At 38.8% G+C, this 24323-nt stretch overlaps 1 protein-coding gene across 4 annotated transcripts in view; it reads left to right on the forward strand.

Annotated features, from left to right (window-relative positions):
* The window catches only part of LOC149152386 (phosphoribosylglycinamide formyltransferase, chloroplastic-like), a 195130-nt gene that overhangs the window by 73895 nt on the left and 96912 nt on the right, over positions 1 to 24323 (forward strand). For all 4 annotated transcript variants that reach the window (XR_016262724.1, XM_089440237.1, XM_089440238.1 and 1 more), the window contains exon 4: positions 12015 to 12191. Coding sequence is in view for 3 of the 4 variants with exons in the window: in XM_089440237.1 (XP_089296363.1) it covers positions 12015 to 12191 (177 nt within the window). In the remaining variant the exon portion in view is untranslated. The remainder of the gene's footprint in view (positions 1 to 12014; positions 12192 to 24323) is intronic.

Here is a 24323-nt window from a genome sequence, read left to right on the forward strand (position 1 = left end):
TTTGGTGATACTGCAGAGGTCATATTTTAATGACAATACATTGTCAAGTTTCAGTACCAAGACTAGTATATCTACAGTTCGTTGAAGAGATAATCTCAGACCAAAGAAGGTCGAAGAAAAGGAGAAATTGAGAAGAAGAACAGAGGACTAGTGTCTTGGTCTTGGAGTGGCTAATAGGTCAAGGGTCTTAATCTTGGCATTCATCAATTGGAATCTCTATAAGAAGAATTTGTGCGGGTTTTCCTCTCAAAGAGTGAGAGGGTCAGGCCCTGGCTGAGAAGCCTACATACTGTGTCACTTGTCTCTTTTATTATGCATGTTGGTAATTGTCTTGATGAAAGAACACATTAATAAGCTAAGACAAGAAGTAAAAGTGCATCACAAGCAATTGTCAAGCAGAGAAATTGTTAACTTTTAAATGCCCTAGATTTCTCAACAACATTCTGTTGGGAAACGTGCTTCCTAAAAAGAGGAAGTAGCTATTTGTAGTGTTATTAATGCAATCACAAGTTGCTGCTTCTTTGTTCAGGTTTCCCAGTTTTTATAGAATGCAAAATGCAGAGGTATCTTGCTTCTCTAGAAATTTTCAGATACAAAAGCATGCCGATAGCATCATTTTGAATAGAAATATATGCAAGTTCTTCCTCCAGGATAAAACTCAATGGTACAATGCTGATGAAATTAGAGCCCTTTGACATGTGATGAACAATCTTGAACCTTTAGAGAAAGCGAAACTATTTGTGTCGATTTGACATAGCTCAACTATCTGTCTGAAATTTGAATAGGCAATTTTGCAATTGTGTATCAGAAAAAGACTTAAAAGCTACGTTAATTGACACCATAAATGAGGGGAAACTTGTTATGTGCCCAATGTGCCTGCTTTACAAGTTTACATCAACAAATCCCATATAATTTTTTTTACATAAGACTCTTGAATTTTTGTTTGTCTAGCTTGTTTCATATTCTATTATAAGCCTGCAAAGATCTCTATACAAACCTATCAATGAAAAACTGATGGAAATGAGAAGAATTGTATTGTCCCCAATTTTTGGATTGCCTTGTGGTGAGCATAGTTTTTAAAACCGGAACCGGTGACCGGACCGGTCCACCTAATGAACCGGTTTACCGACCGGAACCGGTCTAACCGGGACTGGTTTGGTCTAAACGAACCGGTTTTAAAAAAAACATTAAATAATTAATTTTTAATGAAACAAAACTATTTTTAAGATGTAAAACCATGATTCCAAGCCAATAGAGACAAAATATGCAAAGTTTGCTCATTTATATACCATGTAAAGGTGAATATATCAAAATGGCACCGAGTGCAATACATATCATCGACAAAATAGCAAAATACATAAGAAATGAGGCTCTAAATGGCCTATAAAGTCCAAAAACAATGGTGCAAGCTATATGAGGCCATTGGCCTACAGTCCTTCCAATTTCACAAGTTCCTTTTTCACACCCAAATGTCAAAACCCTAGAGCCTTTGCTCATGTGATGAAGTCCATCACTGCTTCCAAATCACTGTAGCAACATTTTGTGCAAATAATGATCTTCATTATTCAGGCCTTAGCATTAGATTTCAGAACCTAAGTGTTCATAGTAGTAAATGCATATGGCATCAATCTTCAATCCAACATGTCCTTTATGTCTTTGGCCTGCTGCAAAAGATTTGACCTGTTCAAGGGAGGACCTTTGATTTCTCAAGTTTCAACTGAAGAAGTACTTGGTCTCATTTCCACTGTGATAGAACTCCCTTTACCACAATGTGCTTTCTCCAAAGGCATGCTAGTGAAAGTGATCCATTTTCTATTTCAAGGGTGAGCATCACAGATACAGTTCTTCAAATACCCATCAGTAATCATATGCAATGCAAGATTCACAGTATAATATTTCCACACTTCAGTCTTTCAGTATATGAGTAAAGATCTCACATTTCTTATATGTGGCTATGACTTGCTTTGAGCCACAATCCATATTGTACTTCTTGTCATTTCTTCTTGCTTTAGCACTATTTCATTTGGCATGATTGAAGACTGTTCATCGTTGTCCTTAAGGATTTAAGGATACCTTACAGTCCCTGATTAATCTATAATGAGTCTTCAAGTTCAAACTTCAAGATATACTGAGACCAATAGTTCTGATTTTCTGCAGACCTATACCGGTCCACGGACAGTCTACAAGAATGAAAAATCACTGATAGCAAATTCAGTGATTGCTTCATATGTTTTACTTTGCAGACACATACTGTTGATGTAGATCAGGCCTCATATTCATCATAGAACTGTAGATCAATCCTTCTTAGACAATGCAAATTGTATCATCCAGAATACTCATATAGGGTCCATGAAACACTTACGAGATATTAGTCCAAACTGTGACATCAACCCAAACTCTTATTTAATGTATAATGTCTCACAAAGGATGACTTGTTCACAATGCGTTTGTCTTCAGACAGAAATCCTTTCAAGCATCTTTTGGATGTTATCTCCAAGGTGATACTAGCTTGGCTTCTGAAAATGCTTTCAAATTTCAGACTTTGTAGCAATTGTTTTTCTTCATAGATATTTCATTGTGGAGTGATTTAAAACTAAAAGGTATAGTCCTTTAGCTGCTGGCTTTTGTATCTGAGCCTTAGAATGATAGTGTTAGTACACCTTTCAGACTTCATTGTAATTTTGATCTCTGGCTTCCTGGTTCTCATTATTGTACATGAAAGACAACGATTTAGCTTGCTTGTCTTCAGACTGAGATCTTCTTTTGGCTGCTTCCTCCACAGAGACACCAGCTGAGCTCCTTGGCTTTGTGTTCACAGATCTCATCACCTTTTTGCTGGCATGACTTCAAACTTCAAGGTGGCATTAGATCAGCTTCTCAATGAATTAAAGACTTGGCTTCTTCAGTCACCAGTGGTATTTTATATGATCAGTAAACTGTTTCGTAACTCGTTTGAAGAGCATGCCTAAAACCGGCCGGTTTAGAACGGAACCGGCCGGTTTTTCACCGGTTAGGGCAAAAACTGGGCGAAGGGGGCCTTCCAACCGGGTTTTTTGGCCGGTCTAGACCGGCGGCCTTGCTAACCGGCCGGTTAGACCGGTAACCGGTTTTTTAAAACGGTTTTGAAAACTATGGTGGTGAGGTTAGGAGGGATTTCTAGAGCTTATGTTGTTGAAAAGTGTAACCAGGTTTGGTCTTCATAATGACCTGTAATTGTGATTTTATGTAATTGATGAAAAGAAGAAAATAAAAGTGTTTTTGTAGTACTTGAATCATGGGTTTCATGATCAAGGAAGTTTATTTTAGTTAAGGTTCCCATTGTGAACCTTGAGGTTTTGTTATCAAGTCATAAAAGTCAAATTGAGTCAATGTCATGTATGAAGGACCCTTCTTGGGCATGTTACATTTTTGTACGAGTCATTAAATAAATAAGAAGACCCTCCAAGACCAAGCAAAGGCATCTCCTTCAAGTCGGCTACAAGATAGAATGAATGATCTTCACCAAGGACATGTCGGCTCACCCTCGAACAAGTTGGCTTATAAGCATGGGAAAATCATTATATATAGGCAGCTCGTATCTCATTTGAAGACAAGTAATTCGGTGAGGGATAAGTCTGCAATAAAGAAGTGTGAAGATCCTAGAAGGAGACCTATATCCATGCGAAGGAAGGAGTAACATCATTAAGATAATTTCTGATTTGCTTTTGGGATAGTCTACTTCACACGTGTGAGAAAAGAGTGTTGTCCATTGTAGAAGAAGTCGAGTTCTTGTTGTGATACTTGTAGGTCATAATAAGGAGAAGATCAAGGTGCATTACAAGCCGAGTTACCAAGGAAGAGACCTCCAACTAAAGTGAAGGAAATCAAGGCACAAGAGAAGGTCATTTGCATGAGTTAGGGTTTTCAAATTAGGGTCGAAAAGGGTTGCAGGTTTGAAGCAGTGTCAAGGAAGACGAAATTCTAAAGAGTAGTCGAGAAGAAGGAAGGAGCAGAGGTTTGACTACTATTAACTAAAGCAAGAAGGATCTCATCAAGGAAGCTTTGTGACTTGGTCTTGGAGTGGCAAATAGGTCAAGGGTTTTGGTCTTGGTATTCGTCAATTTAAGTCTTTATAAGAAGAAGAATTTGTTCGGGTTTTCCTCTCAAGTGGGAGAGGTTTTGGCCCTTGCTGATAACGTATATTTTGTGTCTCTTGTCTCTTTATGGTTTATGCATTGGTAGATGTTTGATGAAGAAGAACGCTATAATAATCTAAGTAAAAGAAGATCCTAATCTAAGAAGTAAAAAGCATTCACAAGTAGTTATCTAAAGAAGAGAAATCACCTAATTGTTTTGCCCTAGATTTCTCAACATATGTAAGCCAGGTCACAGGAGCAAGATTATATTATTGGTGGGCCTAGAGGGTTTTGAGGAGTTTTATGGGGGGTGACTAGATCGCTTCCCATTTTTAATCATCAGGATCAATTCCGCATAGTTCGATTTTTGTTCCATTGTATTCTGACGATTTTCATAAAACAAAGTTATTAACGGGCATATTTTAATTAATTACGCTTAAGGTGTTGTTTCAGGCTGATTACTTGGAGAAATGCCTTAGTGTAATAGCTTGTTGGTATTGGGGCGAAAAGATCTATAGGCAGGATGATGATAAGGGGCTTTGGGTTGCTGGTGTGATCATGGAGGCGAATTAAGCATTTTCGGGGTTAAAAGTGGCTTTAATTAGTTAATAAAAGTCACTTTATTAAATAAAGAAAGGAAAAGTGCTTTTATTATTTAATTGGAGGGAAAAGGTAAAAAGGGTGGCAAAAAAGTCAAGTGTGTTATAAAAATGGAAATGAGGGGGCCTCTCTTCATTCTTGCATTCACTCACATGGAAAATAGAAATTTTGAGAGCTCTTGAGGAACAGTCTAGGGTTTTTGGAAACCCTCTCGCTGGTTGCTAGTTTCGGTGTTGAAACTATACACCTTAGCTAGTTTGGGAGCGAGATCACTCAGATTCCGATATTATGCTTCAGTGGAGAAGAAGATTTGGGGCAAATGTGTGAGTTCTCAGTGTTATCAATTGATTTTATCTTCTAATATTGGGCATTCTGTTATATTTTGTAGGCTGAGCTATCTATGGTGGTTGAAGGCCAAACCTAGGTTATATTGAAGAGGCCAAAGCCATTTCCTTTGTTGTTCAGAGTCTTTGCTTGAAGAGGCCGAGTTCTGTACCAAGTGACTGAGTTTCCATTGTCAATAAGAGGCCAATTTCATTATTTCCCCTTATCTTTGCTGGAAGAGTTCTGTACCAAAACTGTGGGCTGCAGTGCATATTTTGTCAGTTATCTTGGCATTATAGGAAAGGGTTTAAGTGCTGTTCAAAGGGCACATTTATGGGCTGATAATCGTGTGTTGAAGGCTGATATTCACTATTTTGAAGAGCTGATTACCATCTTATATCAGATTGAGTTTGCTGTTATAGTAATCACTATTATGGGGCCGAGGTGCACTCTTTGCTGAATATTACTTGGCATTATATACCAGAGGTTGAGTGGCTGTTCAATAATACTATTTCTGGGTTGTATTCATGTTGGGATGCAAATTTTCTGTGTCAAAGAAGCTGTGTGTGGGACTGCTGTGTGGTGACTATGATTTCTGAGTTTTCTATACATCTTAAGCCTAACTGTTTGATGAAAGGTCGATGCCATATCTTCACATAGTTCTCTCTATTATTACTGTAACATGCTCCTATCAGTGGTATGTGTAATTCTTGAGCTTAATACCAAATACATACTGTTGTTTTGAAGTGTTTCTTTGAGATATGTTTGACATTGTGTATATTTAATTGAAATAAAATACAAGAAAAAAACACACCTACAGCCATATGCATGAAAAATGTCTGACGAAAGAAGGTTTGCAGGTTTAAAAGTGTCCAAGGTTGCAGTCATCAGGTAAGATTGTGGACAGCAGTATGAACAACGTGACAGAATAAGCGGTTGAATCAATCACTGGCGAGAGGATCGAAGGCTCTGATACCAATGTAATGAACAAAGTTCGTATACTCAGAGGAATGCTCTAATACCAATGTAACGACCAAAAGTCGTATACGCAGCGGAGCGGAAATCTTTAAAATACTTCAAAGATGTAAATGTCCATTGTAAGACATGTAACTGTATATTGAATTGATGTAAGATATGAGGTGATTACAATGAGGTTGGGGGCCTGCTTCTATACCTTATGCAGGTACATTTTCACCAACGGTTATGTCCTTAGGCACATACCTTTTCATTAACTAGTTACTAATTAATCATTATCTATTATTATTATAGTTTTACATCATTTATATTATTTTATATATATTTTTATTCATAACAATCCACTATCGCTTTGGTAGCTCTTCCTCTTTAGTTAGGTTGGCTTTCTCCAACACAAGGGGGGTATCCCTAAGTAGGATTTGCCGATGCTATGTAGTGGAGTCTAGGGGTGCCATTCTTAAGCATTTGTTGTGAAGGTGATTTCATGTTACTATAGCAACAACTAGGTTTATTAGATGCAATCTTAACACAATAACAATAGATATAAGAGGAATTAAATTCTCGTATTACACCATCCAAATGATAGATGCTCCACTATATAGGATACTACAAGGGTTTCCAACATCAATAATCAACCCGTGAAAAAGTTGCAAATAGAAAAAGGCCTCACATAAAGTAGAATCAATATCTCCAATCTTTCATAAAGCTTTCCAATAAGATGTACAATGTAGCCTAAGGGGATAGCTCTTCAATCCCCAAATTCTCAACAACCTTTTCAAATGGAGAGAACACTCCTCTTTATAGAGAATGTTTCTTTTGTCTTACAATAAAATCTATAATTTGTTAACTAACTCCATGACAAGTCAAAGAAATAATATAGTAATGGAGTAGTTAGATCCCTCCGCAATCAATGGTTGACCATATAAAATGGTATGTGGACTCAAGCCTCTCCAAGAAAGCTCACATTCATCTAAAAAAGGAGAGGATGTACTTCTTAAATAGGTTTTACTACATAAAAAATGCTAGATGGTCCATAGAGAATGTGCCCTCCAATGTGCTATATAAAAAATACACATAAAATTATCCTTTACATAAGAGAATGTGCTCCAAGGTCCACTTATAGGAGCTTACTAAGTGCGCCCTCCAAGATGCAAGGGTGAGAAATGTTGAAAACAATATAGTGATCTTCCTAGGGGAATGCTTCATAACCACCACCCCAAAATAGCAAGTACTCCAGAAGATGCATGCAAGCAACCCACACTTGTGAATCCCAAAGTACTCAACTCCATGAGACTAGTCAAACAAATGATAAAATAATGAAGTGGCTACAACGTCCAACATGTAAGGCTCCATGAAATAATAAAATATCCTCCATATGTGTACCCTCCAAGAAAGGAGTAAAATAATCAATGGGTGCACCACTCCAATATAAATTCTCCACAACTAGGAAAAAGAATGTCTCCATGTGTGCCCTCTAAGGAAATGCTCTAAATATAGAAGTAAGACCAAGGAAGTAAATGCAACAACCACTCATGTGGCCTTCCAAGTGCAACACATCCCTCAAGAAAACTCCTCCAAGGTGTGCCTGCCAAGATGTATGTGCAAGAAAATGATAAAATACTCTCCCTAGTAGAGTGCTCCTCAATAACCTCCTCCAAAAATAACAATGTGGTCCATAATCAACACGAGAAATTGTGCAAGAACTCCACGAGTGAATCCCAAGGCGGGGCGCTCCAACTAATTCCATGAATAAATGTGCATTGTGCCCACAAAGTGGAGTGCTCCATAAGAAAAAGAAGTGGTCAACCTCCCAACATAGCAAGTATCTTGATGGGATCCTCCAGGCTCCACCAATGTGCAACGACCTCTATAATTGCTTCGACAAACTTCCTCAAGGTGGACAATGGTGGAAAAATAAGGGGTTGACCATGTAAACCCTTTCAAATGGCACCTCCCATAAAACATGCACTTGTGTGTAATAAATGATCCATACTAGAAAGAGAGGTGGAGAAAATTAATGATTTGACCATATGTCAAAATAACAACTATGGTAGGTTGCCCTCATAATACAACCTCCAATACATAACAACCGTCTAGAAATGTGCACGCAAGGTGTCAACAATAATAAAGTGATCATCCTCAACTAACTTCTCATGGGTGCATCCTAGAGAATGTGCCCATCTCCAAAATAAAAAAAAATAGTCTCCAACATGCCATAGATCCATGTGCAACCCACCAAACTCCAAGATCAAGGGGATGGCGCCTTTACTAAAGCCAAATGGCAATAAAATAATGTGATTTGCCTCAACATGTGTTCCAATAAGCGGTTGCACTCCATCAAAGTGTTGTACCATGTAAATAAAAATTACATCTCCTTGCAAAGCTCCACTGGGCCACCATGATAACTACAAATATAAGATTTACTGAGGCTTAGAGTTAGGGCATGCCACCATCAATGGAATAAAACCTCAAATACATTATCCAACCTTAGGAAAAGTTGAAATCATCAAGTACCCCCCTCCCCTCTAACTAAACTTAAGGAAAAACTACATCAACAAGGGTACTAACATCATTAAACAAATTTCTCCCTGGTGATGTCTAATATCACAATGTTATATCACCTAGGAAAATCACACCAAAGGAACATGCATTACCCCATCATATGATATATCAACATCGTAAGAGAAAGGGACATAAGAAAGTGCTAAACCCATCCAGTCAAAGTGTGCCTGCCATTACACATCTGACCTAAGGATTGTTCATGTGCTAAGTTAGTTTATTTGGTATTTGCTTCATTGCCCCTTGTTAAGCTAAACCTTTTTTCCAAGTATTTGAGGAATAGAGATAGCTTTTTCTTTCCCTTAATCATCTAGAAAAATTGAGAACATTTATTTCAAACCCTAGGGCAGTTTACTTTATTTGTTGTAGTTTTTTTGTATCTTGTTATCACTCCAAGGAAACCCTAGAATTGTTTGAATCCTAGACTCCATATGCCCTAGATTGAGAAGGTACTAGTCCATCTCTCTTGTGGTAATGTCCTAAATTATAGTGTCTTTTTCTTTTTGTTTTATGGTAACTTAGGATTTTAACAAAATATAATATTTTCAGCATTTAATGGACCTTTTGATCCATGTCCTAGGGTTATACATTATTGAAAAGTGTGTTGGATAAGTAAAATTGTTGTTTAGATGCATTTTCAGCCATTTTGTAGGGCTAATGCTAAGGATTTATTTGTTGTTATAAACTTATATGCCTTATCAACTAAGTCACAAGACATGACCCTTAGTGGTCCTGTGTCTTGTATCCCACGTGTCGTACACAACACGACCCTTAAAACGTGTCTGACACGTTTTTCAAGGTGTCCTAAAACCAGGACACATGTTTGGGCCATGTCGGACACGTGCCCTAATGTGTCTCTATTTTAGGATGTGTGTCCCACTAAAATCCCAAAGTAAAAAGTGCCACGTCTTGATTGTGTTTCATTTTTTCTGTCAATTTCATCCCTGTTTGTGAGAGGAATATTGCTGAATGTGCAACTATCATCGATTCGTAGGTGGACGAAGGGATTTGTGGGCGGATTTTCACACAGTAAAATAGATCTGGACGCTACATACTTAATCATGGCACATGGGTTCACATTGGTGTCTGGCAGTGTGACCACTTGTAGCACTACAACCTACAAGGAGATTGCTCAAATAAGTAAAATAATAATTTAATAAATTATAACAACAACCTTCAAGTGATTGGCAGCTCCAAACTTTTGGCTGCTCGACACCCCTATTCTGAGATATCATTTTCGGGATTCAACTGTGTTAAGTAAGTCATTCATCTATGACCATTTCCATGAGACGTAGTCGTAACTGACTAATTTCTCATGATTTTTGAATAGTCCACTTAGCGCTCATTGCATCGGGTGATGCTCACAGGGGTGAAAACCCCCAATACTTAATTAACCCTATTCTCGATCACTGGTAGCAACTATAGTGATGGATGGGCTCCACCTAAGCGTATGTTGCCTGTAATATGAACATGAACCATAAATTTGCCCCCATTAAAATTTTGATAGCTCCAAGTATGAGTTTAAGTTACCAGAACTATCAGGATTCGTTTTTATGACATGGAGGAGGACTTGGTCTATTGATAGAGTTGTGACTAGTGAGTCATGACCTGTGCCACTGATGAGCTATGATATTCCTACCTATTTTGTATCCACTCTATTTTGTATTTTCCAGTGGCATTCACTTGGTATCTATGTAATACATTTTGATTTTGATGATTTAATGAAAAATTTGCAATTTATGGTTTTAATATCTATGTTCTACTTCTAAATTTCTAGTTTTATTTTATCAATCATGATAATTCTAAATTTCTAGTGTCTATTGTGCTTGAAAAATTGTTAATAACATGAACAATGAACTTTGAACTGTAAACAACATTGATGTAGTAAATTAATAAACTAACTAGTTCTAAAATTATAAAATTTTAAATAGTAAATACTAAATTGGTAACTTACTAAATAGATATCATCATGATTCATATCTGTAGATGTTCTAATTTCTAAAAAATATGGATCCGACACTATATATATATAGTGTCCCCCGTGTCCTGTTTTTAGAGTTGCTGTGCCTCATGTCGAATACTTGTATTTATGTGTCCTCCATGCCCCATGTCCTCGTGTCATGTGACTTAGCTTATCAACCATCAAAATTTGCTGCAACTTGGTCCTTTGTTTACTCTTTAATTTAGCCTTCATTTTACATTGCTTACTCATAATTTAAATGGCTAAATTTGCTGTTTCCTTGATTTGGTGTGTTCGGGAACCCTATATAGTTCTCTTTAGTTCAACCATAGCCTTTAGATTGAGCCATTGCTATCTTTGAATCCAAATTTGGAATTTACTCTTTTGTCCACCTCAAACCATAATTTGTTATTCCTTTATCCAGTGGATTTTCATTGCAGGATCCTTAATGGGCACTTAGCTTAAGATCTCTGGGTTATTTGATCCCTAAGCCCTACAAGGGAAGCTTCTCTTATGTTGGATTGTCTTCATCACTAAAGAGAAGGGAGTGGTTGCAGTGGTGACAATGGTGACACTTGTGTTGCACATTGTCTAGGTCATGTATTGAGGCTTTACACTAGGTGCTAGATTTTGCTGTAACGAGGACCATGCAGAACATCTCCTAGTGTCAAACCAACATCATGGCATCAACACACCTAGCCATTAGGATGCTTCATGAAGAAGACAGCACATGAAATAACAAGCATCCATGTGTCAAGAGAGTGATCCAAAGGCATGAAAATAGCATCCTCAGCCATGACCATCCACATAAGAAAAGTGTCGTCTCCAACCCAAATATTTTGGATATGGAGAAGAGAAGAGGCTCCATGAAGGTGTATCTCCCCCACATGCATCAATAAATCTAAGTTAGCAGCAGAAAACTCTAGCAATATGATTGAAAATCACAATATGGAACCTCATACAATATGAGGTATGAAAAAACACAATGGTCATGAGATCAAATCTCATTGAGTTGCGTATTGTATATCTTGTGGGTGACTGGCATATGTTGTTAATTAAATAATACTTGTTACACATAATTATATTTTATCTCAATTGGTTAAATCATTTGATTGTTAAGAGAGAGGTTGGAGTGTCAAAGCATGTGGAGTCAAAAGGAATTTTTGTCTCTTTGGACCAAGAAAGGTTACAAAGAGGGTGAAGGCTTTTTTATTTGCATATATTTAAAACTGATGCTCTATGACAATTGGTAAAGCATTTTGGGTGCTATAGACAAGACCCAAGTTGAAATTCCTTTGGGTCTTTTTTTTCAAAAGAAAAGCGACCTATTTTTAAAATTGAAAAAGTGGGGAGCATTACATTTTCACATTTTATTTTTAAGGTATCAATGAAAATTGCTCATATGGTTTACTTAATTTTCTGCAAAGTAATATATTCTCAAAACTCTTTTCAAAATGCTGACTTGCTTAACTTCTCTGTAGGAAGTTTGAGATCAACTTTCTTCTACTGGCTGGTTACCTGAAACTGTTACCTATTGAACTTATTCAAGCATTTCCAAGATCAATTTTGAACATTCATCCATCTCTTCTTCCTGCTTTTGGAGGCAAAGGTTATTATGGGATGAACGTGCATAAAGCTGTTATTGCATCTGGAGCCAGGTTATAGATTTTTTGATAGCTTTTAGCATTTTTTTTTTTTTTTCTTCTGTTTCCAAATTTCTTTGTGATTTTGTAAAGGGACTGCCTTATGATATAATGTTTGAGACGTTAATCTTATGTCTAGATGCCTTTCTAATATTTGTGTCTTTTTTTTCCTTCAAGTATAGGCAATAAAACGTTTGTTCTTTTGCAAGAATAATCCAAGATTTGCGGGGTGACAAGACAGAACAAAACACATTAAGTTGGTGTTTCATAAAGTGTGATTTAGCAATGATTGTGTATAGCACAGAGGATTAAGAAATATAATATTATAGACCATGACAGATATTCTGATCACATAATCGAAGAAAAAGTATAATTCAATGCTGTAGTATTCATCAAATGTCTTGGTTTTATGAAGAGTGCAATTTAGCAATGATTGAAGATGGCACACCATATAATGAAACAAAGTATTATTGTATACCATAAGAGATATTCTGATCACATAATTCAAAGAAAGAGTAGAATTTAAAGCTGTACTATTCACTAAATATTTTTACTTTTATGAAGAGTGCATTTTAGCAATGGTTACAACTTACAATGGCACAGCGGATTATGAAACAAAGTATTATTATATAACATTAGAGCAACTTTAATCAAGTATTTGCAAGAAAATATTATATTTGAAACCTTCAGTTTCACCAATAATATCTAAATATGGTCTACCGTCTACCTCTTTTTTCAAAATAACAATTATATTTTGTATTAGAAAGGGCTGTTCTGAACCATACAATGGTGTAATAAAAATGAAATGAAAGGGCTACAAACTATTGTCAAAATAGCACAGGTTTTCATTCAAAATTTTCTAGTTGATTCTACCTGAAACCAACAAGGGAACTCTGGCAGGTATACTGCCTTACAAACTAGTATCTGAGAAAACATTACTACTAACAAAAGAGGAAAACTTGAAACTTCTGCCCATTCAGGCCCGCTGCCCACCTGAAAATTCATGTTTGGCTCCACAGAGGCACCTCAACTTCAGCATGCTCCATTTGGTTAGCAGCTTCAGATAAATCTTCCATTGCTTGTGAAGAACACACAGCGTGCCCCTCTTCATAAAAGGACTTTGACCATCCATTTGCTGAAGGGTTCCCTCTTGACATCAATGTCATGGGGCAGCAAGAGCAAACCACTTTAGGAGGAATTTGCAAATGGGACACAATTTCGTGGATGAAGGTAGAGAGATCCCCAGTTTGGAGTCCAGTTCCAAATAGTGTCAGCATGAGATAACCATGAATGCAGGGAATTCCTTGTCCCTTCCCCTCATTTCAACCTGCTGCACCATTGTTTCTATTTCACAACTGTCTCAAACTTTGTGGTTTGCCCTTTGCTTCCAGTCACTTTGTTCTTGCCAGCGGCTCCACCTCATTTTGGCATTTGCCACACTACCTTGTGTTGATTTTTCTAGGTATCCTCTACACTGATAATTACTTATGATTTACTTAGGTCTACCTTTTCTTGCTTTTCATTATTCATCATCTCGCATTCATTATCCATCATAAAGCAATTACACAGAATATCAACAGTAAAACTAAAATGCCAGTAGGATCATGTAGAGACAGCCACACAAGAACACAACAATTTACCCTGGGAAAACCCACATGGGGTAAAAACCCAGCAATCCTTTCCTTAGAGAATCTATTCAACAAGAGACATCAAAGTCATAGACAAACTGACCAGCATAAGATGGCAATCCACCAAGAGCTAAGTCAACCCTCCACCAAATTCCAAGTCAAAACGTCCTCAATCTGTCCACAAGTGCTTACAGTCAAGGTCTGCTACAGGTCTGTACTAGGGCCGAATTTTGGCCTCCTCTGCACAGATTCCAGAAAGCTCGGTTTGATCACAGCCACAGAAAACTTAGGATCCACCTCAGAAAAGCATCACAGAAACTCAGACTGATCTTGGCCTCCTGTATTCACTTGAGCGAGGGCAGAAAGATGACTTGTTCTTCTTCTTTTCAGCCTCCTTATCTTCTTGTCTTCCTTCGTTGATTGCAGAGATATACTTGTGATTTCATACGATACAAATTACCTTGAGGGAGTACGAGTTACTCCAATCTATAGTCTTCTTAAGGACTGAATGGGTGTCTCCTTTGGCAGGCTGACATGATCATAGGAGGGCCGACTTGGTCAACTTGTGGAGCCAAAAATATAATTCAAAAATTCAAAATTTCTTTTGCAAAGGTCATGAAGAACATGTCTTTCGGAAATTTTCTTTTGACAAATACATGAATAATAAAATTTTCTTTTGAGCATGAAGAACATGCTTTGCATAAATATCAATGATAAAAATATCTTATGAAGACTACCAGAGCTACAAAATTCAACACCTTGCACCTCAACCACCTTCTCCTCACACCTTTGCAATCCATGCTGAACCTCTTTGAGGTTGCATAAAACACGACAATAATTCATACAATGGCAATTCCTTGCAGCTTTTGAGTGTGAAGTGTTAATTTTAGATAACAATGGTATGTTCTATGCTTGCAACAATTATTTCAATATCTTTTATTAGCCCAATGTCAATTTCACTTTAATTTCCAATAGCGATCACATAAACCATTAATTCACATTGACAGTAACTATAGATAGAACATAAACAATAAATGCAGAAGACAAGTCAAGACAAGAGAACATCAATATTTGGCTAAAGCCAGGGAAAAACCCCAAAATGGAGAAAACCCTTAATCCAATAGAGTACAATGATGAGAGTCAAAGTCAATGTAACTTGACTTTTGTAAATTACCCAAACCAATGAAAATCTGATCAGCTTGATGAAGGACTGCAATTATGAAAAGTCAACAGTAGTCAACTTTCCCTAACCAGTCAATAGTCAACGGTCAAAACAACACTCAAACCTGCCTTCTTGAGCTTGGCCAGCCTTAGTCAAACTCGACCTTCCTTGGTGGTCAAACAACAGTAAAAACAGTCAACAAATCAGCGGTCAAACCCAGTGAAATGATGAAGTCAACCTGTGGTCAAAACAGTCCTGCAACTCTGTGGTCAACTCTGGTTAAACAACTCCTTTTGCCTCGGTTTCTGTGCTAGATAATGCGGCTTGCTTGGACAGACCTATCCCTGGTCAAAACGCAGTCAAACAGTCCCTTAAGGTCCAAAATCAATTGTTACGAATACAATTTATATAAAAATAATAAAAATGTAAACAATAATAAACATAAATAATGATTAATTAACTAGTAGTTAATAATGAAGAGGCATGTCTCTAAGGACATGATTGTACGTGAAAAGGTACCTGCCTATGGTATATAAGCAGACCCTCACTCTCATTTGTATCATCATTCTCATTCATACATTTTAATATATATTCTTGTATCCTCAATGAAGATCTTCATATTCCAAGTCTTCTAGAGTATTTAACTTTTGAGTATACAAACCTTGTTCGTTACATTGGTATTAGATCATTCATCTGAGTATACAAACTTTGTTCGTTACATTGGTATTAGAGCATTCATCTGAGTATACGAACTTTGTTCGTTGCATTGGTATCAATGCTGTTCGCTCCTCTGGCCGCTCAACCGCTCACAGGTTCAGTCTGATTTGACCTTTGGCCATCAACCTTTTGTCAACCTTGTTGTCATGCAATTGAAGCGTGTTGCTACACAGAGCTTGGAATTTCTCCATTTCGCCGTCAAGCCTTTGGCCATTAAAAAAAGAAAAAAAGAAAGATTAAAAAAAGAAAAATAAATTATATACCAAAAAAAAGAAGAAATATATATATATATATATATATATATAAAGAGAATTAAAAAGGGGTCATAAAAAAGAAAAAAGAAAAAAGAAAAAAAAAAAAAGAAACAGAGTAAAAAAATGAGTATATAAAAAAAAGTAACAAAAAAAGAAGTTGTACTTAAAAAATACAATAAAAGTTATATTTAAAACTAAAAAAAAAGAAAAATGACGACTTACCTGGCTGTGGCCCCCACTACCGGTAGTTGCAGTCGCCACCGCTCCTCTACTATCTCGCTGACCGCACGGTGTAGCGAAGGCCCTCCATATACTTTTTTCACCACTGTAGACAGTGTTCATCCTTCCTTGTTGCCTGACGTCTTCCAACCGCAAAACTGCTGCTGCAAATTCTTTCCCATCACATTGTACCCAATACACATTGCTAGCAATTGATCACAATTGCATCAATCGCCTAGTCTAAGTGTACAACTGTCGTACCATTTCTGCATTTGTATAAAGTCTCAACCATCAAGTAGTCGTCGGGAAAAACAGAGAAGGGCGTTGACCACATGTCATAAAGACGTGCCTTTTGAAATCTCGTAAAGCATTGTGCCATATGAAGTTGTGTAATATAAATATTCGAAAGAGAACACTATTAATTAAATCTTCGACAAGGCTATTGTATAAATCTAGGAAAGCGCTTAAATAAAAGTGAAGCCTAAGTATTCTACTTCTTGGCGTATTAAAAGAATTTAGAGTTCTAAGTGCTAAGGCACTTTTAAGATCGAGGAAAAAAATGTCAAGCATAATTTTATGAAATTATAAAATAAATATATAAAGAAAAAGAAAGAAGGAGGTTATAAAGGTGGTATTAAAGTTCAATTAGGAAAACAAAAAAAAGGTATTGTTATTAAATATATATATATATTTAAAAAAAAAAGAGAAGTTATAAAGGTTAAGTGAATTATATATATATATATATATATATAAAGGGAGTGCTCGAGTTAAGTTATAAAAGAAAAATATAAGTCGCCTATTGTTGACATCGTAGTATTGTTAAACTAAAATTATTAATAAGGCAAAATAGAGTCAATTATTAAAGAGAAAAAAGGAATGGAGTCTAACTTGAAAATAAAGGAAGGAAGATTTTTAGGAACCTCACGTAGCGCTGCTCTGGTGCTATTTAAAATTAAAGGGACTCTTGTAGGAAAAGATGTTATTATTTCTATCTCTCCCACCGAAGGAAAAAATTATATAAGCTCTAAACTTGTTAACCAATTGGTGATTCTCGAGTCAAATGTAATTGAAAAGTTAGACTGTTGGGATAGAAAACAATATGACATAACCAATTTATAATTAAACATTGGGGATTATACTTTTATATCACAATTATCTGTTCGATCCCTGTGGGAGTATCAAGGTGATATTATTCTGGGATCACCTTGGATGGAATTACTAGGATCTTTTATCCTAAACTTTTCCCTACATGAAGAAAAAAAATAACTACTCTCGGTCGCACCGTGTACTTGCCTGGTCCTTTGGCTCCCGGTTTTCAGTTTCTCCTTATTTCTCCCATGTAGTTAAATGCCCATTCCCATAACCATACATTTAACAGACTGAAAAAATAAATATTGCTGAAAACACAAATTCTGGAAATTTTTCAGAATGCTGGAAATTGCAGAATTAAAAAATCAGCAATCAAAAACAGCCATTAAAACACATTAAAACACTGAAATTTTTGGTCAACTTGACCCTGGAAAAACCCCCTACAACTCTTGGGGAAAACCAGTTTGAGAGCTCTTCTTTATTTCTGAAAATTGCCTTTTTACAGTGAGAATTATTCAGCAAAAAAATCAGCAAGCAAATTTACAACTTATCTCCTTTCCCGTGCCTCACAGCAATCTGGAAATTACAGCAAACAGGACAGCAATAAATGCTGTACGGCCTCCGTTTTGTGTGCAGAAAAATCAGCAAACTGCTCCTCGATTTTTGTGCAAAAATCTGCCTTTCACTATGTGCTGAATCAGCTGTACAAATCTGCTCAACTGCTGCCTTGGAATGTGTGCCAAGCTGCTGTCTCCTTCTCCTCTCTGCTCAGAAATCTCTCTTGCTCTCTTGCTCTCCTTCTCCCAATCTGCTCATGAAAGAATGAATGACCTTTTCCTCATTTTCCTCCTTTAATATAACTCCAAGTGACTTTTGGGTGATCCAAGTGACTTTTGGGTGATCTCTAAATCCAATGGCTGAAATAGATTTAGATCAATGGCTGAGATTAAATGCTCATTTAAATCTCACTTTCTATTTTTTAATTCACCCCACTTTAATAAAGACCCACTTAGTCATTTATTTCCAAAGTCACTTTTCCTTTCTAATTTTTCATTGACTTTATAAAAGTCACTTTAAAATTAGACTTAATAACTTTATCACTTAAAGTCACTTTTAAATTAGATTTAACTTTATAAAATTATAAAGTCACTTTAGGAGAAAAATTAAATTCTTTTGGACACTTTTCCCTAGGCCAAAGATCAAAGCCTAAGGGAACCACCTGTCCTCCGGTACCAAATTTCAACACTCCCTCTTACCGAGGAAGGTGTTCCTCACCACACCCATCTTGTCTCTGAAGTAGACATGCTTGCCCCGTGGTAAGGCTTTGGTAAGGATATCTGCAACCTGCTCATCAGTGGAAATATACTCAAGCTTCACAACTCCCTTCTGAACATAGTCTCTGATGAAATGATATCTGATCCCGATATGCTTTGACCTGTCATGAAATACTGGATTCTCCGTGAGTTTAATGCAACTCTAATTATCACAGTAAATCACTGAAGGTCTCAATGGCTGACCAAATAAGCCAAACAACATTTTGCGAAGCCAGATAGCCTCACAACTAGCTAGACTGGCTGCCATATACTCTGCTTCCGCTGAACTCAGTGCTACTGACTGCTGCTTCCGGCTGAACCATGACACTACTGCTGAACCCAACCCAAAACAGCACCCTGAAGTGCTCTTCCTATCAGAAGCACAACCTGCCCAATCAGAATCAGTGTATCCTGCCAATCTCACTCCATCTCCCTGCCTATAGTCCAGACCATAATCCACTGTCCCCTGCAAGTACCGCAAAATGTGTTTTGCAGCCACCCAATGAACCTTCCTAGGCTCACACATAAACTGACTCATCGTGTTGACTGCAAAACAGATATCTGGTCTAGTGTTGACCAAATACATCAAGGAACCAATCAGCTGCTTGTACAATGTGGGATCCACCAACTCGGAATCCGAAGCATGAAGCTTCTTCCAGTTGGTGATCATCGGTGTCGACATGGGTCTACAATCCTCCATGTGGAATCTGCTAAGGATGTCCACAATATACTTCCCCTGCCCCAGGAAGAAATGCCCCTCCTCCTGCCACACCTCCAAACCCAAAAAGTAATGCATCAAGCCGATGTCCTTCATCTCAAACTCCGCCGCAAGATCTCTCTTGCAGTGCTCTATGAGTCTCTCTGCACCTGTAATGATCAAGTCATCCACATACAGCACCAGAATGAGAGGCTCCTCACCAATCACAATAAAGTAAAGGTTCGGATCTGTCTCACTCTTTGTGAAACCCATCCCCTGCAAGTATGCATCTATCCTGGAGTACCAAGCTCTGGGAGCTTGCTTCAGGCCATAAAGGGCCTTCTTCAGTCTGCACACATGGGACTCCTTCCCATGCACCTCAAAGCCCTGTGGCTGCTCAATGTACACCTCCTCCTGTATGAAGCCATTGAGAAATGCGGTCTTCACATCCATCTGGTGGATCTTCCAACCCATCTCTGCTGCTATCGATATAATGGAGCGGATCGAAGTATATCGAGCCACGGGAGCGAAGGTCTCCTCATAATCAACTCCCTCTACCTGGGAGAACCCTCTAGCCACAAACCTCGCTTTGAATTTCTCAATGCTGCCATCTGCAGCATGCTTTACCTTGTAAAGCCATCTGGAAGTAACCACGGATTTTCCCTTAGGCCTCGGCACCACCTCCCAAACATCATTCTTCATGATAGAAGAATACTCCTCCTGCATGGCCTCTCTCCAGACCTGATGGCTAGCTGCCTCCTCATAGCTAGAAGGCTCAGAGTCAAGGATGCTGGTAACCATCGCCATATAGCTACAAAACCTCTCAGGTGGTCTACTCTCTCTGATCGGCTTCTTCGGCTCAGCAACAGATGTGGCATCTCTCAAGGTGTCCAAAAGCCACTTGGGCTTCCTCTTCCCTGAGCGCACTTCTCCCACCGGAGAATGAAACTCCTCCTCCTCATCATCATCAGTAGCCTGAACTCCTGACTGTCTGTCTGCTGTCCTCCTGCCTGCACCTGAACCTGTAGAAGCTGAGGTACCGTGTGAACTGTCCATCAATGGACTCCCTAGTGAACTGCTCTGTGAACTGCTCTGCATGCTGCCCGGAGCACCACCCCTCTGGCTCGGCGAGCCACTGCTCACTGACGGACCTGACATCCTCATAGATGTACCTCCGGATCCTCCTGATCCCTGCCCACTGGATCCCTGCGACTGACTCAACTGCTGCTGAGGGTCTGGCTGATCCAGATACTCTAACTCCCGTGACCTCCTAAAGGCCCTGTCCTCCTCGAACTTCACATCCCGTCTGACAACAACTCTCCTCTGTGCAGGAATGTAAATCCGAAAGGCCTTTGAGGTCTCACTGTAGCCCACAAAGATACCCTTCTCTGCGGTGGGCTCTAGTTTGGTCCTCTTCTCCTTGGGTATATAGGAGTATGTAATGCATCCAAAGATATGAAGATGACCAAGATCAGGCTTCTTCCCAGAGAAAGCCTCCTCCGGAGTCATGTGCCCCAAGGCACGATGCGGAATCCTGTTCTGCAAGTAAACAGCTGTGTTGCAGGCCTCTGCCCACAAGAACAATGGCAACCCCTGATCATGTAACATGGATTTGGCAGCCCCTATGATGGATCTGTTCTTCCTCTCCGCAACCCCGTTCTGCTGGGGGTTGTAAGGAACAGTGAACTCCCTCCTAATGCCTGCCTCCGCACAATAGTCAACAAACTCTCCAAGGGTGTACTCTCTTCCATTGTCCGACCTCAAGGACTTGATCTTTCGACCTGTCTGAGTCTCCACAAGAGCTCTGAACTCCTGAAACCGCTTGAAGACCTCACTCTTGGTCTTCAAGAAATAAATCCAGGTCCTCCTGGAGTGATCATCAATGAATAAGACATAGTACTCATATCCACTCAAGGAAACATGAGACATCCGACCGCTCACATCGGAATGAATCAAATCAAGTATCCCCGTCGCTCTGCTGTCACTGCTGGGAAAAGGGGATTTGGCAAACTTGCCCATTGCACAACCTCTGCAAGTATCAAAGTGATCAATACTGAAATCTGGCACACCTGTGGTGATCTCCCGCAATGTCCTCAAGGCTCCATGATACATGTGTCCCATCCTGCGGTGCCAAATCTTACATAGCTCAGAACTGCTAGCTCTGCTGTCGGTACTACTGCTCAATGCAAAAAGGGGTTGGAATGCAAACTTGTACACCTTTGCATGGCGTACACCTATCACTCTAGCTGAATCAGCTGGAGTGTCCCTGGGATACATCAACACTTGTCCTCCCCTGAACAATACGTCATATCCTCTGTCCTCCAAAGCTGAGACGGATATGAGGTTCTTCCTCATCCCTGGCACATAAAGAACCTCTGACACCTTCAAGGGAGGTTTGGACTCCCTCTGAAATGTCACTGTCCCCACCCCGACTGCTCTAACAACTCTGTCATCACCGAGTACTACCTCAATATCAGTGCCACTCTCTGAAAGCTCTGAGAAGTACTCACGGACTCCTGTCATGTGACGTGAAGCCCCGCTGTCCACATACCAAATACCTGTAGATGCTCCACTAATCGAGGGAAAAGCATGCTCCCTCTGAACCTGTGTGGCAGGTGATCCTGCACTAGAGGACTCACATGTAGTGAATGCAAACTCCCGGTCAAAACGACCTGCAAAGTCCTCAATCTCAGCTGAAGCTGCCACATCCTGGTTCTTCCCCTTCTTCTTCTTCTCCGGACACACAACTGCATAGTGTCCCATCTTCTGACAATTCCAACACTTCACCTTGGAATAGTCCTTCTGTGTGTTCCCCTGTTTACCTTTACCTTTGCCTTTGCCCCCACCACTGCTTGTGGAAGCCTGCTTCTTCCCTTTGCCTTTCTTGCCTCCTGCCACCAGTGCTACATCCTCATCCTGCTCAACTGGCTTGGCTGCCCCAAGCTGTCCTTTCCTGATCTCTGTCTGAATGCAATCATCCCAAAACCTCTCCCATGTGGGAAGGGTCTCACGTGCACAAACCCCATCAGCAAAGTTCAACCATGAACGGGGGAGGCCATTCACTGCAATACGCACCAACTCAGTGGATGGAATGGCCTCTCCAATCGCTGCCAACTCATCTCTCACATTAGTAATCTTTGTGAGATATCCAGCTGCACTATCATTACCCATCTTAATGTTCTTCAGCTTCTCCTTCAGGACCATCTTCCGGTTCTCATTGGTACTCTGGTAGAGATTGGACAATACTGTCCACATCTCATGGGCATTGCTCTTTCCTCTCACATGAGGAATGCAATGGTCTTTGATTCCGTCTAGAATCAGCCTCTTACCCTTATTGTTCTTCTTTTTATACTCAGCCAACTGAGTAACATCAGTGGGCACAACAACAGGGTTCTGTGCGGTATGCACCATGATATCCCAGACTTCTGCCTCCTCAAAGATACTCTGCGTTCTCTCCTTCCAAACACTGTAATTTGTATGCCCATCCAACCTATCCTCCACCCTCAATCCCAATGACATCCTGCTGTCCTAAAACTGAAAAATAGCACTGCTGTAGTAAAGATAAAACTGCTGTTTATGAAAAAATCAGCTTGCTGGAATTTTCTGAGTGAAAAATCAGCAACTGTAATTTTTCCTTTTGCTGTCCCAAACTGCCCTTCAGCACTCAAGCTCCGATACCATGAAGAAATTTCTGTTTTCCCACCCCGGTTTTCAGTTTCTCCTTATTTCTCCCATGTAGTTAAATGCCCATTCCCATAACCATACATTTAACAGACTGAAAAAATAAATATTGCTGAAAACACAAATTCTGGAAATTTTTCAGAATGCTGGAAATTGCAGAATTAAAAAATCAGCAATCAAAAACAGCCATTAAAACACATTAAAACACTGAAATTTTTGGTCAACTTGACCCTGGAAAACCCCCCTACAACTCTTGGGGAAAACCAGTTTGAGAGCTCTTCTTTATTTCTGAAAATTGCCTTTTTACAGTGAGAATTATTCAGCAAAAAAATCAGCAAGAAAATTTACAACTTATCTCCTTTCTCGTGCCTCACAACAATCTGGAAATTACAGCAAACAGGACAGCAATAAATGCTGTACGGCCTCCGTTTTGTGTGCAGAAAAATCAGCAAACTGCTCCTCGATTTTTGTGCAAAAATCTGCCTTTCACTATGTGCTGAATCAGCTGTACAAATCTGCTCAACTGCTGCCTTGGAATGTGTGCCAAGCTGCTGTCTCCTTCTCCTCCCTGCTCAGAAATCTCTCTTGCTCTCTTGCTCTCCTTCTCCCAATCTGCTCATGAAAGAATGAATGACCTTTTCCTCCTTTAATATAACTCCAAGTGACTTTTGGGTGATCTCTAAATCCAATGGCTGAAATAGATTTAGATCAATGGCTGAGATTAAATGCTCATTTAAATCTCACTTTCTATTTTTTAATTCACCCCACTTTAATAAAGACCCACTTAGTCATTTATTTCCAAAGTCACTTTTCCTTTCTAATTTTTCATTGACTTTATAAAAGTCACTTTAAAATTAGACTTAATAACTTTATCACTTAAAGTCACTTTTAAATTAGATTTAACTTTATAAAATTATAAAGTCACTTTAGGAGAAAAATTAAATTCTTTTGGACACTTTTCCCTAGGCCAAAGATCAAAGCCTAAGGGAACCACCTGTCCTCCGGTACCAAATTTCAACATAATTAACTAGTAATTAATAATGAAGAGGCATGTCTCTAAGGACATGATTGTACGTGAAAAAGTACTCGCCTAGAGTATATAAGCAGGCACTCACTCTCATTTGTATCATCATTCTCATTCATAAATTTTAATATATATTCTTGTATCCTCAATGGAGATCTTCATATTCCAAGTCTTCTGGAGTATTTAACTTCTAAGTATACAAACCTTGTTCGTTACATTGGTATCAAAGCATTGCTCTGAGTATATGAACTTTGTTCGTTAAATTGGTATTAGAGCATTCCTCTGAGTATACGAACTTTGTTCGTTACATCAACACTGGTCAAACTCTTCTTATGAATAGAAATTCAATGCAGGTCAAATCAA

Source organism: Pinus tabuliformis, chromosome 9 (genome assembly GCF_031772625.1).
Source record: "Pinus tabuliformis cultivar Carrire ecotype Pingquan chromosome 9, CPIR1, whole genome shotgun sequence".
Taxonomy (NCBI): Eukaryota; Viridiplantae; Streptophyta; class Pinopsida; order Pinales; family Pinaceae; genus Pinus; species Pinus tabuliformis.